General features: G+C 44.8%; 1 protein-coding gene across 4 annotated transcripts in view; it reads right to left on the minus strand.

Annotated features, from left to right (window-relative positions):
- The window catches only part of snx31 (sorting nexin 31), a 106,772-nt gene that overhangs the window by 50,877 nt on the left and 35,029 nt on the right, over positions 1–20,866 (minus strand). For all 4 annotated transcript variants that reach the window (XM_033018945.1, XM_033018946.1, XM_033018944.1 and 1 more), the window contains exons 6-7: positions 20,106–20,196; positions 14,986–15,073 (exon numbers count right to left, since the gene is read on the minus strand). In XM_033018945.1, coding sequence (XP_032874836.1) covers positions 14,986–15,073; positions 20,106–20,196 — 179 coding nt within the window. The remainder of the gene's footprint in view (positions 1–14,985; positions 15,074–20,105; positions 20,197–20,866) is intronic.

Genomic DNA, 20,866 nt, shown 5'->3' on the forward strand with positions numbered 1-20,866 from the left:
ACCCTGTACCTGCCTATCTTCTGTTTAAACCAGCATCTGCAATTCCTTCCTGCACATCCATTCTAATGTTCTGTCTGACCTCCCACTGTCCACATACATCAACTTATCCAGACTTTTATTGTCTGCATCCAAATTCCCATCCACTCGTATTAACCCAGCACATCATTCCTCAACCCCATGCCTATCTTTAGAGCACCATTCAACTAGCTTTGCAGCCTCATCACTTCCCATCACTGCAACTTTACAAGCCGTAAAAAATATACTCAATTCCCACTCCAGCCTTGTGTACACCTGATTCCCTCCATCACCCCTCAATACTGCCTTCAATCTACTCATTGCCAACCGTCTGGAATTCACTCAGTTTCAGTTTAGTTTATTGTCAAGTGTACAGAGCCTTTGTTGAGTGCTGTCCAGTCCCCAAACCTCTGCCTCTTTCTCCACCTTTAATAGAAACATAGAAACATATAAAATAGGTGCAGGAGTAGGCCATTCGGCCTTTCGAGCCTGCACCGCCATTCAATATGATCATGGCTGATCATCCAACTCAGTATCCTGTACCTGCCTTCTCTCCATACCCCCTGATCCCTTTAGCCACAAGGGCCACATCTAACTCCCTCTTAAATATAGCCAATGAACTGGCCTCAACTACATTCTGTGGCAGAGAATTCCACAGATTCACCACTCTCTGTGTAAAAAATGATCCTAAAAGACTTCCCCCTTATCCTTAAACTGTGACCCCTTGTTCTGGACTTCCCCAACACTTTCATCAAGTTTTTAGACCTTCCTTTTTTATCTTTCTTTGACTTGGTTATAGTCTCCATCCCTGTCCCTGAGCGTTCCTGCATTACAGCACAGGATGTGGACTACAGTTCTTTGCAAAAACAAAAATCCCAAATAACCAGCTGCTTCGCAGCCTCATTCACACAACAGTTTATGGTTGAGTTCCTGAAGAAATTTGAAATGTTCTTTGCTAACACAAGATTTTGAAATAAACGGTTCCTTCAATAAACTTGCCAGGTCATCCAATGTTTTGACAAATAACTTTAAACAGGATGAAGTGTAGAAATAATATAATCCTGATTACCATTTTAAAGGGAGGAAATGGAAAACGGTTATCGAGTCCAAAACATTTTTAAACGCCATGGGGGATAGACAACACTTCTAAACACTCTGGAGTTTAGAAGGATGAGAGGTTATCTCATTGAAACATATAAGATTGATAAGGGCTTGGACACACTAGAGGCAGGAAACATGTTCCTGATGTTGGGGGAGTCCAGAACCAGGAATAAGGAGTTTAAGCCATTTAGAACGGAGATGAGGAAACACTTTTTCACACAGAGTGGTGAGTCTGTGGAGGCAGGTTCTCTGGATGCTTTCAAGAGAGAGCTAGATAGGACTCTTAAAAATAGTGGAGTCAGGGGATATGGGGAGAAGGCAGGAACGGGGTACTGATTGGGGATGATCAGCCATGATCACATTGAATGGCGGTACTGGCTCGAAGGGCCAAATGGCCTACTCCTGCACCTATTGTCTATTGACAAAAAGGGACAGAGTAGCCATTCAGAAGCCATTACAGGCACAAAGAACAGAATAACTTCCTTATCTGCATTTTACTTTATCGTTATTATTATTATTATTAACAACTTCAAATAATTGAGGAAGTCCACAAAAAGAGGAATCATAAGCAAACACATCCATGAAAAAAAACTATTAGTTTAATCACAAATGACCCAGTCTGGCCGATTAGGAAAAGGGGAGATGCAACGAGACCTGGGTGTCATGGTACACCAGTCATTGAAAGTGGGCATGCAGGTGCAGCAGGCAGTGAAGAAAGCGAATGGTATGTTAGCATTCATAGCAAAAGGATTTGAGTATAGGAGCAGGGAGGTTCTACTGCAGTTGTACATGGTCTTGGTGAGACCACACCTGGAGTATTGCGTACAGTTTTGGTCTCCTAATCTGAGGAAGGACATTATTACCATAGAGGGAGTACAGAGAAGGTTCACCAGACTGATTCCTGGGATGGCAGGACTTTCATATGAAGAAAGACTGGATAGACTCGGATTGTACCCGCTGGAATTCAGAAGATTGAGGGGGGATCTTATAGAAACTTACAAAATTCTTAAGGGGTTGGACAGGCTAGATGCAGGAAGATTGTTCCCGATGTTGGGGAAGTCCAGAACTAGGGGTCACAGTTTAAGGATAAGAGGGAAGTCTTTTAGGACTGAGATGAGAAAATCATTTTTTACACAGAGAGTGGTGAATCTGTGGAATTCTCTGCCACAGAAGGTAGTTGAAGCCAGTTCATTGGCTATATTTAAGAGGGAGTTAGATGTGGCCCTTGTGGCTAAAGGGATCAGGGGGTATGGAGAGAAGGCAGGGATGGGATACTGAGTTGGATGATCAGCCATGATCATATCGAATGGCGGTGCAGGCTCGAAGGGCCGAATGGCCTACTCCTGCACCTATTTTCTATGTTTCTATGTACGCGCTAGAATTTAGAAGATTGAGGGGGAATCTTATAGAAACTTACAAAATTCTTAAGGGGTTGGACAGGCTAGATGCAGGAAGATTGTTCCCGATGTTGGGGATGCCCAGAACAAGGGGTCACAGTTTAAGGATAAAGGGGAAATCTTTTAGGACCGAGATGAGAAAAACATTTTTTACACAGAGTGGTGAATCTCTGGAATTCTCTGCCACAGAATGTAGTTGAGGCCAGTTCATTGACTATATTTAAAAGGGAGTTAGATGTGGCCTTTGTGGCTAAAGGGATCAGGGGGTATGGAGAGAAGGCAGGTACAGGATACTGAGTTGGATGATCAGCCATGATCATATCGAATGGCGGTGCAGGCTCGAAGGGCCGAATGGCCTACTCCTGCACCTATTTTCTATGTTTCTATGTTCAAACTGTTCAGCTAAATTATAATAGAATATCTATGTTACTGAATGATCCAATGAGAAATGATTTGCCTTAATAATCCCTAATGTGCCATTTAAAATCATGCTCGCCTGCCCTTAACTTTGCCCCTCTCTCTTTCTGCAAATGTCTCCTGTTCCACAATGCTCTAAGCTATGCACCCCCAATTTGCTTTACTCCATCACATGTGGCTCATTATCAAATAACGGTTACACTCACTGATAAGATTAGCATGACAAATAGTCAAGGTTATATCTTTGCACTAAATGTTGTGCCTTTTTTTCTGTGCAATATTGGCGGATTGATTGTATTCATGTGGAGCATTTTCTTTGACTGGAGAGCAACAAACAAAAACTTTTCACTGTACCTCAGTCGTGGCTATCCCTCAAGGTCGAGGATGATGGTCTACGTTCTGCTGTTTTTATGGACTCTCAGGTGGCTTATGACTCCAATCCTGGCTTTGAAAGTTCTTCGACATTCAGGACAGGTAATTCCAGATATTCTTAAACTGTGGCCCCTGGTTCTGGACTCCCCCAACATCGGGAACATGTTTCCTGCCTCTAGCGTGTCCAAACCCTTAACAATCTTATATGTTTCAATAAGATATCCTCTCATCCTTCTAAACTCCAGAGCAAGTTTCGTTTAGCAGTTTATGCGATAATGCATTAAGGTTAATATATTTTAAAAATGACACTTTAATGTAACAGGCACATGAACAACTAATTAACAACTGATTACTGGTGGAATTCACCTTGTTTCCCTCATTCACTCCAAAAACTTGCTGTACGACCCTCCCTTCTACACATTGTTTTCAAGCACTACTTTGCAATGTAAAAGGTAATACATCCTCAACCACCTACAATTTCTGCCAACATACCTGAAAACAATGGAACCGGTTGACAGAAAGAGAGAGGGGCAAAGTTAAGGGCAGGCGAGCATGATTGGAGCCTGTACAGTTGCCATGTAGTGAAAACAATGGAACCTGTACATTGCTCTCTCCCTGACCACTGTATTTGGCAGAATTACTAATTACAGTGTTCACACCAGCCAACCTTTGATGTAAACCTCAGAGCATTTCCCAGGCACCCAATGAACATGCTAATCTGTAGCTTTGTTAAAGACGTCATTTCCAATGACCTTGCTCTCACCACATCTTGCCCAGTGAAATGCACTGCTAATTAGCACAAGCATGAAAACCAGTGACACACTTTGATGCAGTCAGTTGACTTTTTTTTTTAAATTGTGCGTCAATGTCGTTGGCAAGGCTATCATTTATTGTCCATCCTTAATTGTTCCTGAACCCACTGCTTGGCTGGGCAATTACGTGTAGGTCTGACATCACATACAAAAGATTGAACTGACCTTGCAAATCCAATGATGTGAAATATTGTGAGCCATTGCAGGCCCATGGAAGTGGCGCAACTTACATAGAAACATAGAAAATAGGTGCAAGAGTAGGCCATCCGGTCCTTCGAGCCTGCACCCAGGGCCAGTGCTAGGAATTGCGGGGCCCAATTAGAAAACTGATGGCGGGGCCCCTACTCTAGAAAAGTAAAAATTTATGTATGTTTATATTTCGTGTAGTTTCGGGAATTTTAAGGCAAGCTGGTTGGTGATTGGATGCAACCCCCCTAGAGACAGCGTTTGATTGGCCGCCAAATAAATTTGTCAAATCTGTAACAAAAATCGCTGGTCGGTGCGAACTCAGTGGACTATCTGGTTGTATCTCCAAACTAATCTGGTTGTATCTCCAAACTAATCTGGTTGTATCTCCAAACTGATCTGGTTGTATCAACCAGACTATCTGGTGGTATCTCCAAACTAAACAGTATAACATGCAGGTACATTCATTTAAAATTAAATTCAGTGATTATTTCACATGATTTCTCACTGTGTAAAGCTCAATATCTGACCAATTTCTGTTTAACACGTTTGGTCTGCCGTGAGCATTTTTCGTTGCATCTCGTTGCATCTCCCCTTTTCCTAATCGGCCACAATTCAGATAATAGTCTACTTTCCTGTTTTTGCCACCAAAGTGGATAACCTCACATTTATCCACATTATACTGCATCTCCCATGCATTTGCCCACTCACCCAGCCTATCCAAGTCACCTTGCAGCCTCCTAGTTTAGAGGGGTTTAAACGGTTTAGAGATGTTTAGAGGGCTTCAGATGGGTTCAGGTGTGTTTACAATTGTTTAGAGGGGAATAGAGGGAAATAGGGGGGCTAGAGGGGGTTTAGACGTGTTCAGAGGGTCCCAGAGGGGTTTAGAGACGTTATAAGCCCCCCGTGAGAAATTGTAATTCTCTGAAATTGAAGATAGACATAAAGCTGGAGTAACTCAGCAGGACAGGCAGCGCAGCGACTCTGGAGAGAAGACCCTTCTTCAGACCGCACTGAACTCGCGTCGATGAGAGTACTTGTGATTGTCTGAAGAAGGGTCTCGACCAGAAACACAACCCTCTCCCCAGAGCCGCTGCCCGTCCCGCTGAGCCACCTTCAACTTCAGAGCCAAACAAAAAACAGAGTGCTGGAGGAACTCAGCGGGCCAGGCGAATGCTTCACCCGCAGGGTTTCTCCAGCATTTTTGTCTACCGCAAAACGGCAATGATTCCGGGAATGCTGAGGGGACAGGGTGATAGAGAGGGAGTGGGAGAGCTAGAGAGAGACAATATGGGGAGCGGGAGAGAGAGCGCGAGAGAAAGAGGGAGGGAGGGAGGGAGTGAGCAAAAGACAGAGAGACACAACCAAAGATCCGCTATAAGATCTTTGGACGCAACGTGGGTCGGTAGGTGAATGACTAACCTGCACACCAGGAAGAAGCCCCTTCTCGCTGTCCGGGGCCCTCACTCATGATGGTGAGTTAAATGAAATTCTCAACGTGTCATCGATCTACATTCCTCAGTAAATGTAATTGTGTTTTAAACAAGTATTAATGACGCCGCGTGAATTTTATTCAAAGGAACACGGCGTCATTAATACTTGTTCAAAACACTATAACATTTACTGAGGAATGCGGATAGATACAGATTCATGACATTGCATAACAAGGTGTTAAGTACTTACCGTTAAGAAGTGCTAACAGCACTAGTTAACAAATCGTTTGTGTATGATGGCCGTGCAGCGGTTGTTATACATGTTCGTTTAAAAAAAATCCGGATGGCGAATTTAAAAAAATCTTTATTTAACAAAGAGAATTCGTATTTCCGTACGAAATACTGAACATTAGTGCGGGGCCCCGCTTAGGCGCGGGGCCCAATTTGGAGCAATCGGTCAAATCGGCTTAACGCCGGCCCTGCCTGCACCGCCATTCAATATGATCATGGCTGATCATCCAACTCAGTATCCTGTACCTGCCTTCTCTCCATACCCCCTGATGCCTTTAGCCACAACTAACTCCCTCTTAAATATAGCCAATGAACTGGCCTCAACTACCTTCTGTGGCAGAGAATTCCAGAGATTCACCACTCTCTGTGAAAAATGTTTTTCTCATCTCGGTCCGAAAAGATTTCCCCTTTATCCTTAAACTGTGACCCCTTGTTCTGGACTTCCCCAACATCGGGAACAATCTTCCTGCATCTAGCCTGTCCAACCCCTTAAGAATTTTGTAAGTTTCTATAAGATCCCCCCTCAATCTCCTAAATTCTAGCGAGTACAAGCCGAGTCTATCCAGTCTTTCTTCATATGAAAGTCCTGACATCCCAGGAATCAGTCTGGTGAACCTTCTCTGTACTCCCTCTATGGCAAGAATGTCTGTCCTCAGATTTGGAGACCAAAACTGTACGCAATACTCCAGGTGTGGTCTCACCAAGACCCTGTACAACTGCAGTAGAACCTCCTTGATCCTATACTCAAATCCTTTTGCACCAGAGAGCTGTGCATTGAAGTAAATTGCTGGGTAGGCTAGTTATGGTAATTTTTCCAAATCCAAAATAGCTGGGAGGCTGAACAATGTGGAAGCCTCATTTCCGCTCCCCACCACTTCTCCCCCTGAGGATCAGGGCCCTTCAGTAGATCATGCTCAAGGGTATCACTGGCGGATATGGAGATAATTCAGAGTGGTCAGCCACATTTGGTAGCCCCAAGGGAAAAGGGAAGTATCTGGTTCCACTTCTTCTTGGACTAGTCACAGAATCAATTCTATTTTCCTTCTCATTGAGTTCACTTTGTCCACTGGTGCAAGTTTTACCAATAGTTCTCTCTAAAGGTCGAGGAACAGCCAAATTTGTGAAAGATTTGTAGTAGGGTCGACAAAAGACAGTAATTTGCTGACCAGCAGGGAATTAATCTGCAGAAGGGTCTCGACCCAAAACGTCACCCATTCCTTCTCTGAACGGAAACCTCTGGAGACTTTGCGCCCCACCCAAGGTTCCCGGAGGTTTTTGTCAGTCTCCCGACTTGCTTCCACTACCTGCTACCTCCGGCAACCACCTGGCAACCTCCGGGAACCGCAAGGAAACCTTGGGTGGGGCGCAAAGTTTCCAGAGGTTTCCATTCAGGTTTCCTAAGTGGGACAGGGGCATAACTCCAGCTTTTTGTGTCTATCTTTGGGGATTAATACAAGACTGATAAACTGTCCTGTCACATGATGCAATCAGCAGATTTGTTCCCCCACCCCACACAGATTATTCATTCAAGAAAGGCCAGCATGATCTACCCAACCCTGATTACCCCTGAATTCATTGGCTTACTATTTAAAAGGGAATTAAACGACCACCATATGGAGCTACTTGTAATAAAGACAGGTTAAAGATGGCAGCGTGTTCCTTCCCTGAAAGGTAATAGAGAATGAGTGGACCTTTAATGACATTTCAGCAGCTTCATGGTTTAAATTCACTTGACGTTTCAAAAATTGTTGGTGCGTCAATTTTGTTGGCAAGGTCAACATTTATTGTCCATCCTTATTGGCCAAGCAAACCATCGAGTTTCAGGGCAATCAAGTGTAAACAACCTTGGTAGATCTGGGGTCACAGATAAACAATTTAGGGCATAGAAAAGGGGTTGATCTCTGGGGCCTCCAGAAGGATTTTTCTTATCAACTCTGTCAAAACACCTTGTTCATTCTAACAATAATTGAGAGATTTTTCCTTGAGGCTGGCAAATATTACTGACAGGGAAATTATTACTGAGGGGGAGAAGGAGAAGCTGATTATTAACTGTGAAAACATGGAATGATATTTGGTGGAGGCCCACAATTCCTGACTAACTTCAACTGAGAATTCCTCCTAAGTCTTGTTATGAAGTAACATTTTATTGGTAAACAGATCGTGCTCTGAATGCAGTTCACAATTTTACTTCAGGTCTTCTGTGTGCACAACACTTCAACACTTCAGTGACACCCAGACATGTACAATGATGTCTAGACAGGACAAAGCAAAGATCCTATAGAATCAAAGAAGCAAGATAGACCACTCCTGCTAAATGCAATGGGCTGACGTGTAGTACGCAATGGAACGGAACATGGGCCTTTTTTTCATCCATTTCTGTAACCCGACCCGACCCGACTCGCAGTGTAATCAACGTTGCGGGGGAACAGTTTGTGTTAATAAATTTAAATTCTGAAAATGAGGAGAAGATTTTTACCAAATAACTTTTACTTTTACGAGGATGTTTCCGTAACCGGCTTCCGTCTCTGCACTAGTATCCTATAGGATCTTTGGTGCGGAGACGGAAGCCGGTTACGGAAATAGGGCCAAAAATTACCCATGAATCTGCCCATGACCGTACTACGTCTTTTTCGTCGAGTGCTCTATCTTGCTTGCTATAGGATCTTTGGGACAAAGTGCTGGGGTAACTCAACAGGTCAGTCAATATCTATGGAGAACATGGACAGGTGACCTTTTCTGGTTTGTGACCCAAAATGTTACTTGTCCACGGTCTCCTGACCAGCTGAGTTACTCCAGCACTTCGTGCCCTTTTGTGTATTAACCAGCATCTTCAGTTCCTTGTTTCAACAATTATGTTTACCTCATGGAATGTACTTCTGGGAAACCCAGTCGTACATTAATACACCATGGAATGCAGGCATCTTTCATTAAGAGGTCCATTTGTATGGGAATAGGTGGCCTGCTTTGACAACTTTTGACATGGGGACTGGAATTTGGAAAGAGATACAGGCGGATACCCTTTGAATTAAAATGTACTCTTTCCTGCAGATCCCTCTTGATCGAAATCCATCCCAGCATCTTCACTACCCCGGCCCGTGGCAACCCATGAAATCCCAGTTTCCACACATCCCTGAAATTTAACATTCCAAACCCCCCAGGACACTAGAACAAGCAGAGGAAAGACCTTTGTGTTTTTAAACATACTTTTCCTTCTGCTCATGACCTCAAGCGTAATAAAATCTTACACCAACGATGAAACTTGCCATGGCTTTCCTTACCATATCGATCTAACAGACTTCTCCCTTTTGAATTAATTCTAGGCTTCTCTCTTCTATCCGAGTGTTAATAATGGAACAATTGGGAAACTATAAAACCCAAGACAGCCATGCAACGATGTGAAGAGGACAATGACTGTAGTAAATTGAGATCAATGTCACTAACTGCCACATTGAGGAGAGTGGTGTCATTTGGCTCTACAAAGGGCCATTTTGCCAAACACCCATAACTGCTCTGAAGCTGTAGTTTCAATAGGGCTGGGATTCATGGTCAAACTGGTGTCCTATGGTTTACATTAAGCCATTCCAGACAATGGCCACCAGTTTCCAGTAGAAATCAGTGGTTGTACCATTTTAAATAGGTATAGCAGAGAAATCATGGATGAAATTGTGATGATCACCGGATCATCACAATTTCATCCATGATTTCTCTGCTATACCTATTTAAAATGGTACAACCACTGATTTCTACTGGAAACTGGTGGCCATTGTCTGGAACAGAATTATGGCGAAGGAACCCCGCCCTCGATGATTTTCACAAGTAAACCCCAGTCCTCGGCACTAGAGGAAGGTGCAAACAGTTGACTTCTTGGAAAACACTGAACTCCCTTGCGCAGTGCTGGTCACACAGACACAAGTGAGCTGGTGTCAGTTCAGGGAAATGTCAGAATGATGTCTGAGAGCGTACAAGAAAATAGCACAAGTTCCTGAAAATGACATCAAGAAATATAATTCCTCATACAACGTTGGATCAGAACCCGATTCAAACCAAGCCAAATGGATTTGTTTATACACTGATCTCTTCGCATCTAAATTTGGAAGCGGAATATTGCAAGCAGGATTCAAGGATGCACGTAATCCATCTGGCTAAGCAGCTGGATACAAGAGAGGATGTCTTGTATACCACAAGGTTTGCAACTCCCAACCACCGCCACCACTCGCGTGTCCCAAGACACAGATATTTATGGAGCAGAAAGCAATGCCACTATACCGGCCCCGACACCTGTCCACATCTTACCCCACAGCTCGTGGTAATGAAATAACAAGGCCTTTGAAAATCCTTGTGTTGCAACCACCGTGACTGAGACAGCAGCTGCATTCTTTGAACACCCTTGCTCCCCCCCTCCCCCCTGGCTTCACATTTCAATAAATACACTTTAAGCATTTACTTTATTGTCACAGCCTGCATCCTCCTGCTTGCCTGCATCTGTATCTGCCTTTCTTGCGGCGAACAGAACTAAAGATAACTACGTTGAGCAGGAGTCCTTAGACGGGTATGATTTCTTTGATTCTATTTACAATTTGAATGTAATTTCTCGGGCCCGGGCATTGCACACTGATTTTCAGGCCATTACGTATATGGTAGGATGCACATTTCTATCTTGAAGTGAGCATGTGCTTCCTGCCTGCTACACTGGAGATCTAGAAGACCACACCTAAGAAAACAGATGTTCAGTAGCCCAATTTAACAGCTATTTCTCCATTTACAAATAATAATAATAATAATAATAAATTTTATTTATGGGCGCCTTTCAAGAGTCTCAAGGACACCTTACAAAAATTTAGCATGTAGAGGAAAAACATGTAAGGGGAATGAAATAAATAGTAGAGACATGACTAGTACACAGAGTAAAGACAGAATTCAATACAAAACACAATATGGGGCAATTAATGCACAGATGAAAAGGGAGGGGGACGTGGGGCTAAGGATAGGCAGAAGTGAAGAGATGGGTCTTGAGGCGGGACTGGAAGATGGTGAGGGACACGGAATTGTGGATCAGTTGGGGGAGGGAGTTCCAGAGCCTGGGAGCTGCCCTGGAGAAGGCTCTGTCCCCAAAACTGCGGAGGTTGGACTTGTGGATGGAGAGGAGACCGGCTGATGTGGATCTGAGGGACCGTGAGGGTTGGTAGGGGGAGAGGAGGTCAGTGAGATCTGGGGGGGCCAGATGGTGGAGGGCTTTGTAGGTGAGGACCAGGATTTTGTAGGTGATCCGGTGGGAGATGCTCTCTATTCTCTCTTTGTTCAAAGCTGCCTTCATAGGAGCCTCTTGGAAACATGCATGGAAGATATCTTCCCCTCAATAGGTCGCACTCATTACATCAATAAGCAATTAATTTTAATTTGCCTCAAAAGGAGGGAAAGTTCCAATCGATTACATTAATAAAAGGTAACTTGATTCAATTGATAAACATCTTTGCACTCGGCCAAATACAAATCCATACCCACCCCCTGAAACTCTGTGCATATCCAACCCCAGCAGTACATCTCGACGGACCTCTCTCCCAATTCCACACTGACACTTTGCATTCCTGAAATTCATTCTCAACCCCAACCTCTTTCCCAATCAAAATGTGTGAGGAACTCTTTCTGTGGGAAAACAAAGGAAAAATGCAATAGGGATGGTGGGGAAAGAGGGAAGCCAGAGGGACCGCAGTGGGTTGGGGGAATTAAAAAAGAAACAGTGAAGAATCTTTTGCAACCATTTTCACACTTCTGTACCTTGCCTAATGGGAGAGTTGAAACGAGAGAGTGCCCAGGGTGAGACTCATCCTTGATTATGCTCATGGCCCTACCATGGCAGCGTGAAGTGTAGATGGAGTCAATGGGAGGGAGGTCGCATTGCATGATGGAGAATGGAGCATGGCTTATTATAGATCAAAGCCCCTTAGTACCAGATATCTCCTTCAGCTATCATGTCGCGAGTCCCACACAAAAAGAAACGCAGCTCAAACTCTGGAATAATGCAAAGGGAATGCTGCATTGTGGACATATGACCTCACAGGCGAGACAGGAAACCAAGATCATGTCTGTCCTCTCTCAGGTTCCATGGCACCGCCTTATTATAATGGCTGGTTCTCTCAATATGCAATATGCTTTGACCAATATTTACTTCTTAGTCGTTAGCTAGTCCATAATCCCATTCCTGTTGGGAGACCACGCCATGCATATGTTGGCTGAGCAAGTTCGCAACAGTGACCATACTTCATTGTAGTAAATTTATTTGAAAGCAAGGCATGGTGTTACATAGATCCGTCTATCTTTAATAATGCAAGTATGCATCACTTAACCTAATTTCATTTCAAAATGTTCCAGAAAAAATTGATAGAAGTTTTTATTTTGAATATGATCAACACTACTCTATAATGGTTCCACCAATGACATACATTGCCCTCTAGGGGTGATAGAATTAACATTTGTGATGCAGGAAATTCCAGATCAGGATTTTTTCTGGAAAAAATATTGATTAGAGTTTTTAGGAAATAGAAATCCTATTAACATATTTTTTATTTATTTAAGAAGGAATTACAGATGCTTTAAAATTGAAGGTACACAAATAATGCTGTAGAAACTCAGCGGGTGCTGCAGCATCTATGGAGCGATGGAGTTAGGCAATGTTTCAGCCCGAAACGTTGCCTATGTCCTTCGCTCCATGGATGCTGCTGCACCCGCTGAGTTTCTCCAGCATTTTTGTGTACCTCCTATAAAATTTTATAACAGATGCTGAAAATAAGAAGTGCATCCTTATGATATCCCTGCTCTTCCAAGTTAGCATATCCAACAAGTTGTTTTAAATAATAGGAGACATTAAACTCACATGCGATAGAATGGAGCCTGAATGTCCAGAAACCATCAAAGCCCTGAGGTGTCTGATACATGGTCAATTCAAGTTTATTTGCATAAGCTCAAGTACTGTGAGGTACAGATACAATGAAAATCATGCTGGCAGCAGCAGCATCAGACGGATCAGATCATTCTGGTCGGTGGGGGCGCTGCAAGCCGGCGCCCTGTCAGCAGCGTGTCCGTTTTTTTCTCCTTTTTTTGTATTTTTAGTATGTTTTAATGTATGTTTTTAATGTTCCTCTGTGCGTTTTGTGTGGGGGTGGTGTGGGGGGGGTAAGGGGGAAACCGCTTCGGTCGCCTCCTCTATAGAGAGGCAACTTTTTCCAGGTCACCTCCCCCGTGGCCTAACAGCAATGGATCGGCGCGGCCTTTCCCGGAGACGCGGCCAGGGTTTCAGCGGCGGGCGCAGCGTGGACTCTCGGCGTGGAGTGGGCGAACCCTCGCTGGGGCTCACCGGAGGGGAGCGCTCCGTTTCGCTGGCCCGCGGCAGCCGGCAGCCTGAAGTCGCAGCCTGAAGTCGCGGTCTGCAGAGCTCCAGCTGGCGCGGCGTCTACAGCCCGGGATCTCACGTTGGGGACCCGGGGGGAAGAAGAAGCTTCCACCGCTGGCCCGCGGCCAACTTCTACCGCGGACCCGGCATGGACTTACCATCACCCCTGGAGGGGAGCTTCGACCGCCGGCCCTGCGGTCTGCGGTGCTTCTGGCTGCGGCGCAAACTTTAAATCTTCGACCGCCGGCCTGCGGCCTACACCAGCCTGAAGCCATGGTCTCCGGTGGGGAAGAGCCGATCCTGGACTTACCTTGACTTTTACCTTGTCCTTTTACCATCTGGACGCCCGCAGCGACGGCTGCGGAGGGTTGAGGTCCCGACCACGGGGGAAAATGGAGGAGGACTGGCCAAATTCTGTGCCTTCCACCAGTGATGAATGCTGTGGTGGATGTTTGTGTTACATTTTTATTGTGTATTGTGTGTTCTTTATCATTGTACCGCTGCTGGCAAATTCATTTCACTTGCACTAAATAAAACTGATTGTGATTGTGAAAGACACAAACACACACAACACACAAAAACATATTATGCATAAATTACACATAAATTCTCCAAGACATTGAAAATAAAGCAAGACATTAGTGTAGAATACAATTAGAAAAACTAGAAAAGTTCATGGTAGTGCAAGAGGTGGTTGCAATGTTCTGATGTCAAGGTAGGATTAGGGTTACAGATCGGTTCAATAACCTGATTATAGGAAAGCAGCTGTTCCTGAACCTGATGCTGCGGGACTTCAGGCTTCAGTACCTCCTGCTCGATGGCAGCAGCAAGGAAAGTGTTGTACATTGTTTGTGTACGATGTTGAGGAATGTTTTACTGTATATTGAGCTACACCGATACTGTAACCAGAATGTTCAGCAATTTTGTGGTTAAAAAATAAGAACACAGGACAATGGTTATGATGTGATGAGAGAAACACAGAACATTTAAAACAATTGATTAGCTATTTAAAGCATGAGGGGGTCGACCGCATTAAAATTTACCGAATAGTGAAAGGCCTGGATAGAGTGGATGTGGAGAGGATGTTTTCTCTAGTGGGAGTGTCTAGGACCAGAGGGCATAGTCTCAGAATAAAAGGACGTACATTTAGAAAGGAGATGCAGAGGAATTTCTTTAGCCAGAGGGTGGTGAATCTGTGGAATTCATTGCTATAAATTACCGTGGGTGCCAAGATATCAGGTATTTTTGAAGATTGCATTGATAAAGTGATAGGTTCTTGATTAGTAAGGATATCAAATGTTACAGGGAGAAGGCAGGAGAATGGAGTTGAGGGGCAAAAATAGATCAGCCATGATTGAATGGCAGAAAAGACTTGATGGGCTGAATGGCCTAATACCGCTTCTATGTCTTATGGCCATTGCAGTAACCATCAGAAGTCTAACAACTTCAGAAAAGCTGCTATGCTACAGAACATACACTGAAGATAAACAATATGGCTCGGAAGCATGGGAATAGATAATATTGAAAAGAAAATCCTTTTTAGAAATTGCTGTCAACACTTTATTTTAACCTACCTTTTTCTGATCATTATTCTGCTGTTTTCATTTTGCATACTCCATAGACCCACATATGGCAACTCAAACGCATTCAGCTTTCTCAGCACTAGTCCAAGAAGAGAAAAGTATATCAAGATTCAAGTTCAAGAGAGTTTATTGTCATGTGTCCCAGATAGGACAATGAAATTCTTGCTTTGCTTCAGCACAACAGAATATTGCAGGCATAAATACAGAACAGATCAGTGTGTCCATATACCATCGAATATATATACACACACACACACACACACACACATAAATAAGCATATAACGTGCAATAGGCTAATTAAAGTTCAGATTTTGTTTGAGGAGTTTAATAGTCAGATGGCTGTGGGGAAGTAGCTATTCCTGATCCTGGTTGTTGCAGATTTCAGGCTCTTCTACCTTCTACCTGAAGGTAGCAGAGAGATGAGTGTGTGGCCAGGATGGTGTGGGTCCTTGATGATGCCGCCAGCCTTTTTGAGGCAGCGACTGTGGTAGATCCCCTCGATGCTAGGGAGGTCAGAGCCGATGATGGACTGGGCAGTGTTTACAACTTTTTGCAGACAGAAGTAAGAAGTCATGTCAATGTTTTTTTTAAAATCATGTGTATTTATATAATTACATTTAATTCGTTTTAATGGAGATCAATAGAGGAATAGTGTAGAGGTGGCACGATATACAGTAGATAACTAGAAAAGCACAACAGGCTCTACAGAAATATTCTATGCTTCAGAATTTTAAATTGCTTAAACAAAGAGGTAGTTGAGACTGGGGTAAAGGTGGATTTTAATGATGCTATCCAAGTTATCACTGAAGATTTAAAGTGATATTTTGTACGACTGCACACGGGTCACTGAGTGGATAAGTTTGAAATTTGAATTATTCACTGGGTTACTAAGTAAAGATAAAATAAACTGCAGATTCTTAGTATCAACATTTTTTTTTTTTAATGGTTGTGGAAGCAGATCAGGCGGCTTCTGGAGAAAGAGAAACAGTTAAAATTTCAGGTCAAAGACAGTTCATTGTAACTGTTTCCCTGTCCGCTTGAACTGAGTTGCTTGACTTTTCTGGCCACAAACTGGCAGCTTAACTGAAATGAATTAGATTCTCTGGTTACAGATGGGGCATTGCTGTTAAAGAATAGTTACTCCCCAATCCAACACAATAACGTACATTGCTGACAGGGTCTGCAATCATCCAAATGTACAATTTTACAGTCATTTCGAACATGAATTTTGCTTAAAGGCTAAACTTGCAAATGGCCAATATCCTTTATTGATAAGATCTTATGCTAACAGTGGATATAGTACTTGACAAAGTAATTAACTTACTTTTTGCATGACCTGTCTCATCTATGATTAATTGTGCTGACAGTACAAAAGCTTATGTAGAATTTAGGAATGTTTGGTGCAGAAGTGCAAGAACAGAAGAAATAGAAGTAAGCTACAACACTTTGAATCAGCTCTGCATTCAGTAGGACCATGACTAGTCCTTTACCTCAAGCACACTTTTACTCTCAAATCCCTTCATTCCATTAGCATCATAAAAGCTACTGAATCTCAGTACTTGCACACACTAAATGAATAAAAGGCCTGTCCCACTTGTGCATCATTTACGCGTCAGGCTGGTAGTGACTGACGCGCGATTGTCATGCAAAAATCGTCTAGCAGTACGACAGTTGCGCGCCAAGTCCCCCTCAAGCCTGATCAGTCTGAAGAAGGGTTTCGGCTCGAAAAGTTGCCTATTTCCTTCGCTCCATAGATGCTGCCAATCCAGCTGAGTTTCTCCAGCATTTTTGTCTACCCCACAAGGCCCTGCTTCTTTTGGAAGCCATTTGCGATGTCGTTCATACTTAGTTCGATCTCCATGGCAAGGATTTTCCCAGTGAAAATTTTTCAAAACTACGCGCGCTTTATACCAGGGTGGTCACTTAGTGCGGCGCTCAAATGAGGCGCCGACGGCGTTAGGGCGGCGCATGGTTACGGACGTTGAAGCACGGTGATGCATAATAAATCAACATAGGCAGTGTTCGTGCGTCACCGTGCGTAACCATGTGTCACCACCCGCTACACATATGCCATCAGTACGTCAGCGAGCGCAAGGGACATGTCACGCAGGTGGCGAGTGAGGATATTGAGCATTACAAAATCCTGGGGCGCCGCGCGTTACCGTGCGTCACTGCATACGTCACCACGCCTTACCACGCGCCATCGGGTTTTTCAGGTTACGGGCCAGATTCGGCCAGTGTGCCGTAGGTTGCCGAACCCTGTCCTAGATGTTTGGCCTCATTGTGATCCCCCCCATGTTTTACAACCAATTCACCTGGTTAGTTTTATCTCCGGCTGCTTCATGTTGTCAGCGGCTGCACATCCAACCAAGAAAGAGAAGAGATGCGGCGTCACTCATAGCCGCCAACTGATGCGCTTCCCCAGACCGCACAGATCGCTCTGATGTGCGCAAAAGAGACAAACTGTGCAGGGACTGAGGACAGAGTGAGAATTCTGTCATCAGCGTCAGAATTGGCTGAAATGCGTGACTCACGCTCAAAGTGTGAGAGTTGGTAGCCCTGTAGTATAAGGCCAGGATGTGACAACAACAACAACAACACACACACACACACACACACACACACACACACACACACACACACACACACACACACACACACACACACACACACACAGAGACACACACACACACAGGGAGACACACACACACAGGGAGACACACACGCACACACATGGATACACACACACAGGGAGACACACACACAGGGAGACACACACACACACACACACACAGGGACACACACACACACACACAGGGAGACACACACACACACACACAGGGAGACACACACACACACACACACATGGAGACACACACACACACACACACAAGGAAACACACACACACGCACAGGGAGACACACACACACACACACACACACACAGACACACACACACACACACAGGGAGACACACACACACATGGAGAAACACACACATGGAGACACACACACACACACAGGGAGACACACACACACACAGGGAGACACACACACACACAGGGAGACACACACACACACACACAGGGAGACACACACACACACACACAGGGAGACACACACACACAGGGAGACACAGACACGCACACACAAGGAGACACACACACACAGGCAGACGCACACAAGGAGACACACACAGGGAGGCACACATACACACACAAGCACACACACACCTTTCCTTACCCCTCCCTCCCTCCATCCTTCCCTTCCTCCCTCCTGCCCCATCCATCCCTCTCTTTCCTCACCCTCCCTCTTTCTCCCCTTTCTCCTTCCCTTCCTTCATCCCCTTTCTACATTCCCTCCCCCTGTCTCTCTTTGCCTTCATCCCTCCCTTTTTTTCTTTCCCTCTCTCTCTCTCGCTCTTTCCCCCCTCCCTCTCTCTCCCCGGCCGCCCAATGGGGAGTCTGGCTGGCGGGCGCGGTGCAGCGGGGTTGGCGGCGCTGGTGCTGCCACGTGAGTTGAAGGGCGGGAGGGAGGGAGGGAGGGAGGGAGGGAGGGAGGGAGGGAGGGAGGCTACAGCGGCGGGCGGCAGCGCAGCGCTCACACAGAGGAGCTGACAACGGCGGCTGCACATCCAACCAAGAGAGAAGAGACGCGGCGTCACTCACAGCCGTCAACCGACGCGCTTCCCCAGACCGTGCAGATCGCTGTCATGTGGAGCAAAGAGACAAACTGTGCGGCAAACATCCTATAGCTCCGCTATACAGCTCCGCTATACAGCTCCGCTATACAGCTCCGCTATACAGCTCCGCTATAGGATCCTTGCTGTGCAGGGACTGAAGACAGCGTGAGAATTCTGTCTTCAGCGCGAGGACGTGAGAATTTGCTGAAATGAGTGAGTCTCACGCTCAAAGCGTGAGAGTTGGCAGCCCTGCATTTTGTGTCTACCATTGAACAGCTGTTTAGTGCCTTGGCCGAAAGCTCTCCCTCATCTCTCATTTAACAGTCATCCGCAGTTGGGTAGTTAAGTCTCTAGCTCTTGAATTTACTTCCATCTCAGAAATGCGAATCATTGCACTGAGCCAAGGAGCGTGCTAAAAATAAATGCAGTTTTCAGAAGTTTGAAAATAGGGGAGAAAGACAGGGATTCCGGCAAATGTATGTGTAATGTGCATGACGCAGCAGATTCAGAGGAAGTGGCTCAAGGGGAGAGCTTTTGAAAGTTCTGCATTGGAATAGGTTATGCAACCCTAGGCCAGGCTTCCTCCATCATCATGCTACACACGCTCAAATATCAGTTTTTGAATCAGTATGATAAAAAGCGGTGTATTGTTAAACTCGCAAATAATTTGCAAGACAATCAACACAAATGTGGAGAAATCGGATGAATTTTGCTGCCGATGTACTGCTGTCAATTGAATAATCCAGATATTGCCATTTCAGTTTCTGCCTTTAAAAGATCAAATTGAGAGATGCAAAAAATTATCTTGAAAGCCTGGTGCGGTGTAATGACTGCATATAGACATCAATGCATCAGAAACATAGAAAATAGGTGCAGGAGTAGGCCACTTGGCCCTTCGAGCCTGCACCGCCATTCAATATGATCATCCAACTCAGTATCCCATCCCTGCCTTCTCTCCATACCCCCTGATCCCTTTAGCCACAAGGGCCACATCTAACTCCCTCTTAAATATAGCCAATGAACTGGCCTCAACTACCTTCTGTGGCAGAGAATTCCACAGATTCACCACGCTCTGTGTAAAAAATGATTTTCTCATCTCGGTCCTAAAAGACTTCCCTCTTATTCTTAAACTGTGACCCCTAGTTCTGGACTTCCCCAACATCGGGAACAATCTTCCTACATCGGGAATTATCTTCCTCACGTCAGAAAGACAAGAAACATTGATCGTATTAATTGAGTGGTCTGTTGCTATTGAAAGCCATTCTTCAACGGGAGGGAGGCCGGGGGAAGAGAGAAGTAGACCAGGCAGAATTTCCTGCAGGAAATCTAGGACATATCTTGAATGTCCTTTCACCTCTTAAGTTGCTGCTTCTCTCATGAAGACAGCATCCTGACTACCTTACGAAGTGAAACAAATTATGAACTCACCAGTGTATCCTCCGTTAGTATCTTCACGAACAAGATACAAGGCAATGTAGTCCAGAAATTGCCTGGACAATTCAATTTTCTGGGCTGCAATCTTTGGGAGAAAAAAAAATAATCACTGTCTTACTGTAGAACATTTGGTGCAGAAATGAAAGCCATTTAAGGAACTAATAGATTTAAGATTCTCAATTCGACTTTGCAAGAGAAGCTTCCTTAGTTATCAGTTAGTTCCTTAGACACAGCAAGCGGCCATTCTGCCCATCAGTTCCATTCCCCCTCCTTATTAACAATTCAAAGAATAGCATGGGCATGAGAATTGTGTTCAATGATGTTCTGCAATACGTAAGGGTTTGTAAATCTTGTGTGATTCTAACATATATTCAAGCCATCTCTGTTTAAACCTGCACCAAAGTCCACACTTAAGAGCTTCCTTTTCTATCCCTTCCCACAATTTTCCAATCTTAGCTGCTCTTGGGGAGTATCCTCCACAGATCACCAGGTGAATATCCCCAATCACCCTTGGGAATCCCTGACATGTGGGAATTCCTAACACGTGACAGCTCAAAGCTGAGGCGCAGCGTTTGAAGTGGCACTGGGGCATCGAGGGGCACAAAGAAGCGCAGCGTGATGGGTGAAAGGAGCACACGGCCTCCCAAACCACCCGGAGGCCACGAGCGGCAGACGCCACCCGGTAGGCACTGAAGATGCCAGGGGGGCGGACCACTGCGGCAAGACTCTGGGTCGGTGCCGTGAGGTGTCACGAG

The sequence above is a fragment of the Amblyraja radiata genome, chromosome 4 (genome assembly GCF_010909765.2).
Source record: "Amblyraja radiata isolate CabotCenter1 chromosome 4, sAmbRad1.1.pri, whole genome shotgun sequence".
NCBI classification, from domain to species: domain Eukaryota; kingdom Metazoa; phylum Chordata; class Chondrichthyes; order Rajiformes; family Rajidae; genus Amblyraja; species Amblyraja radiata.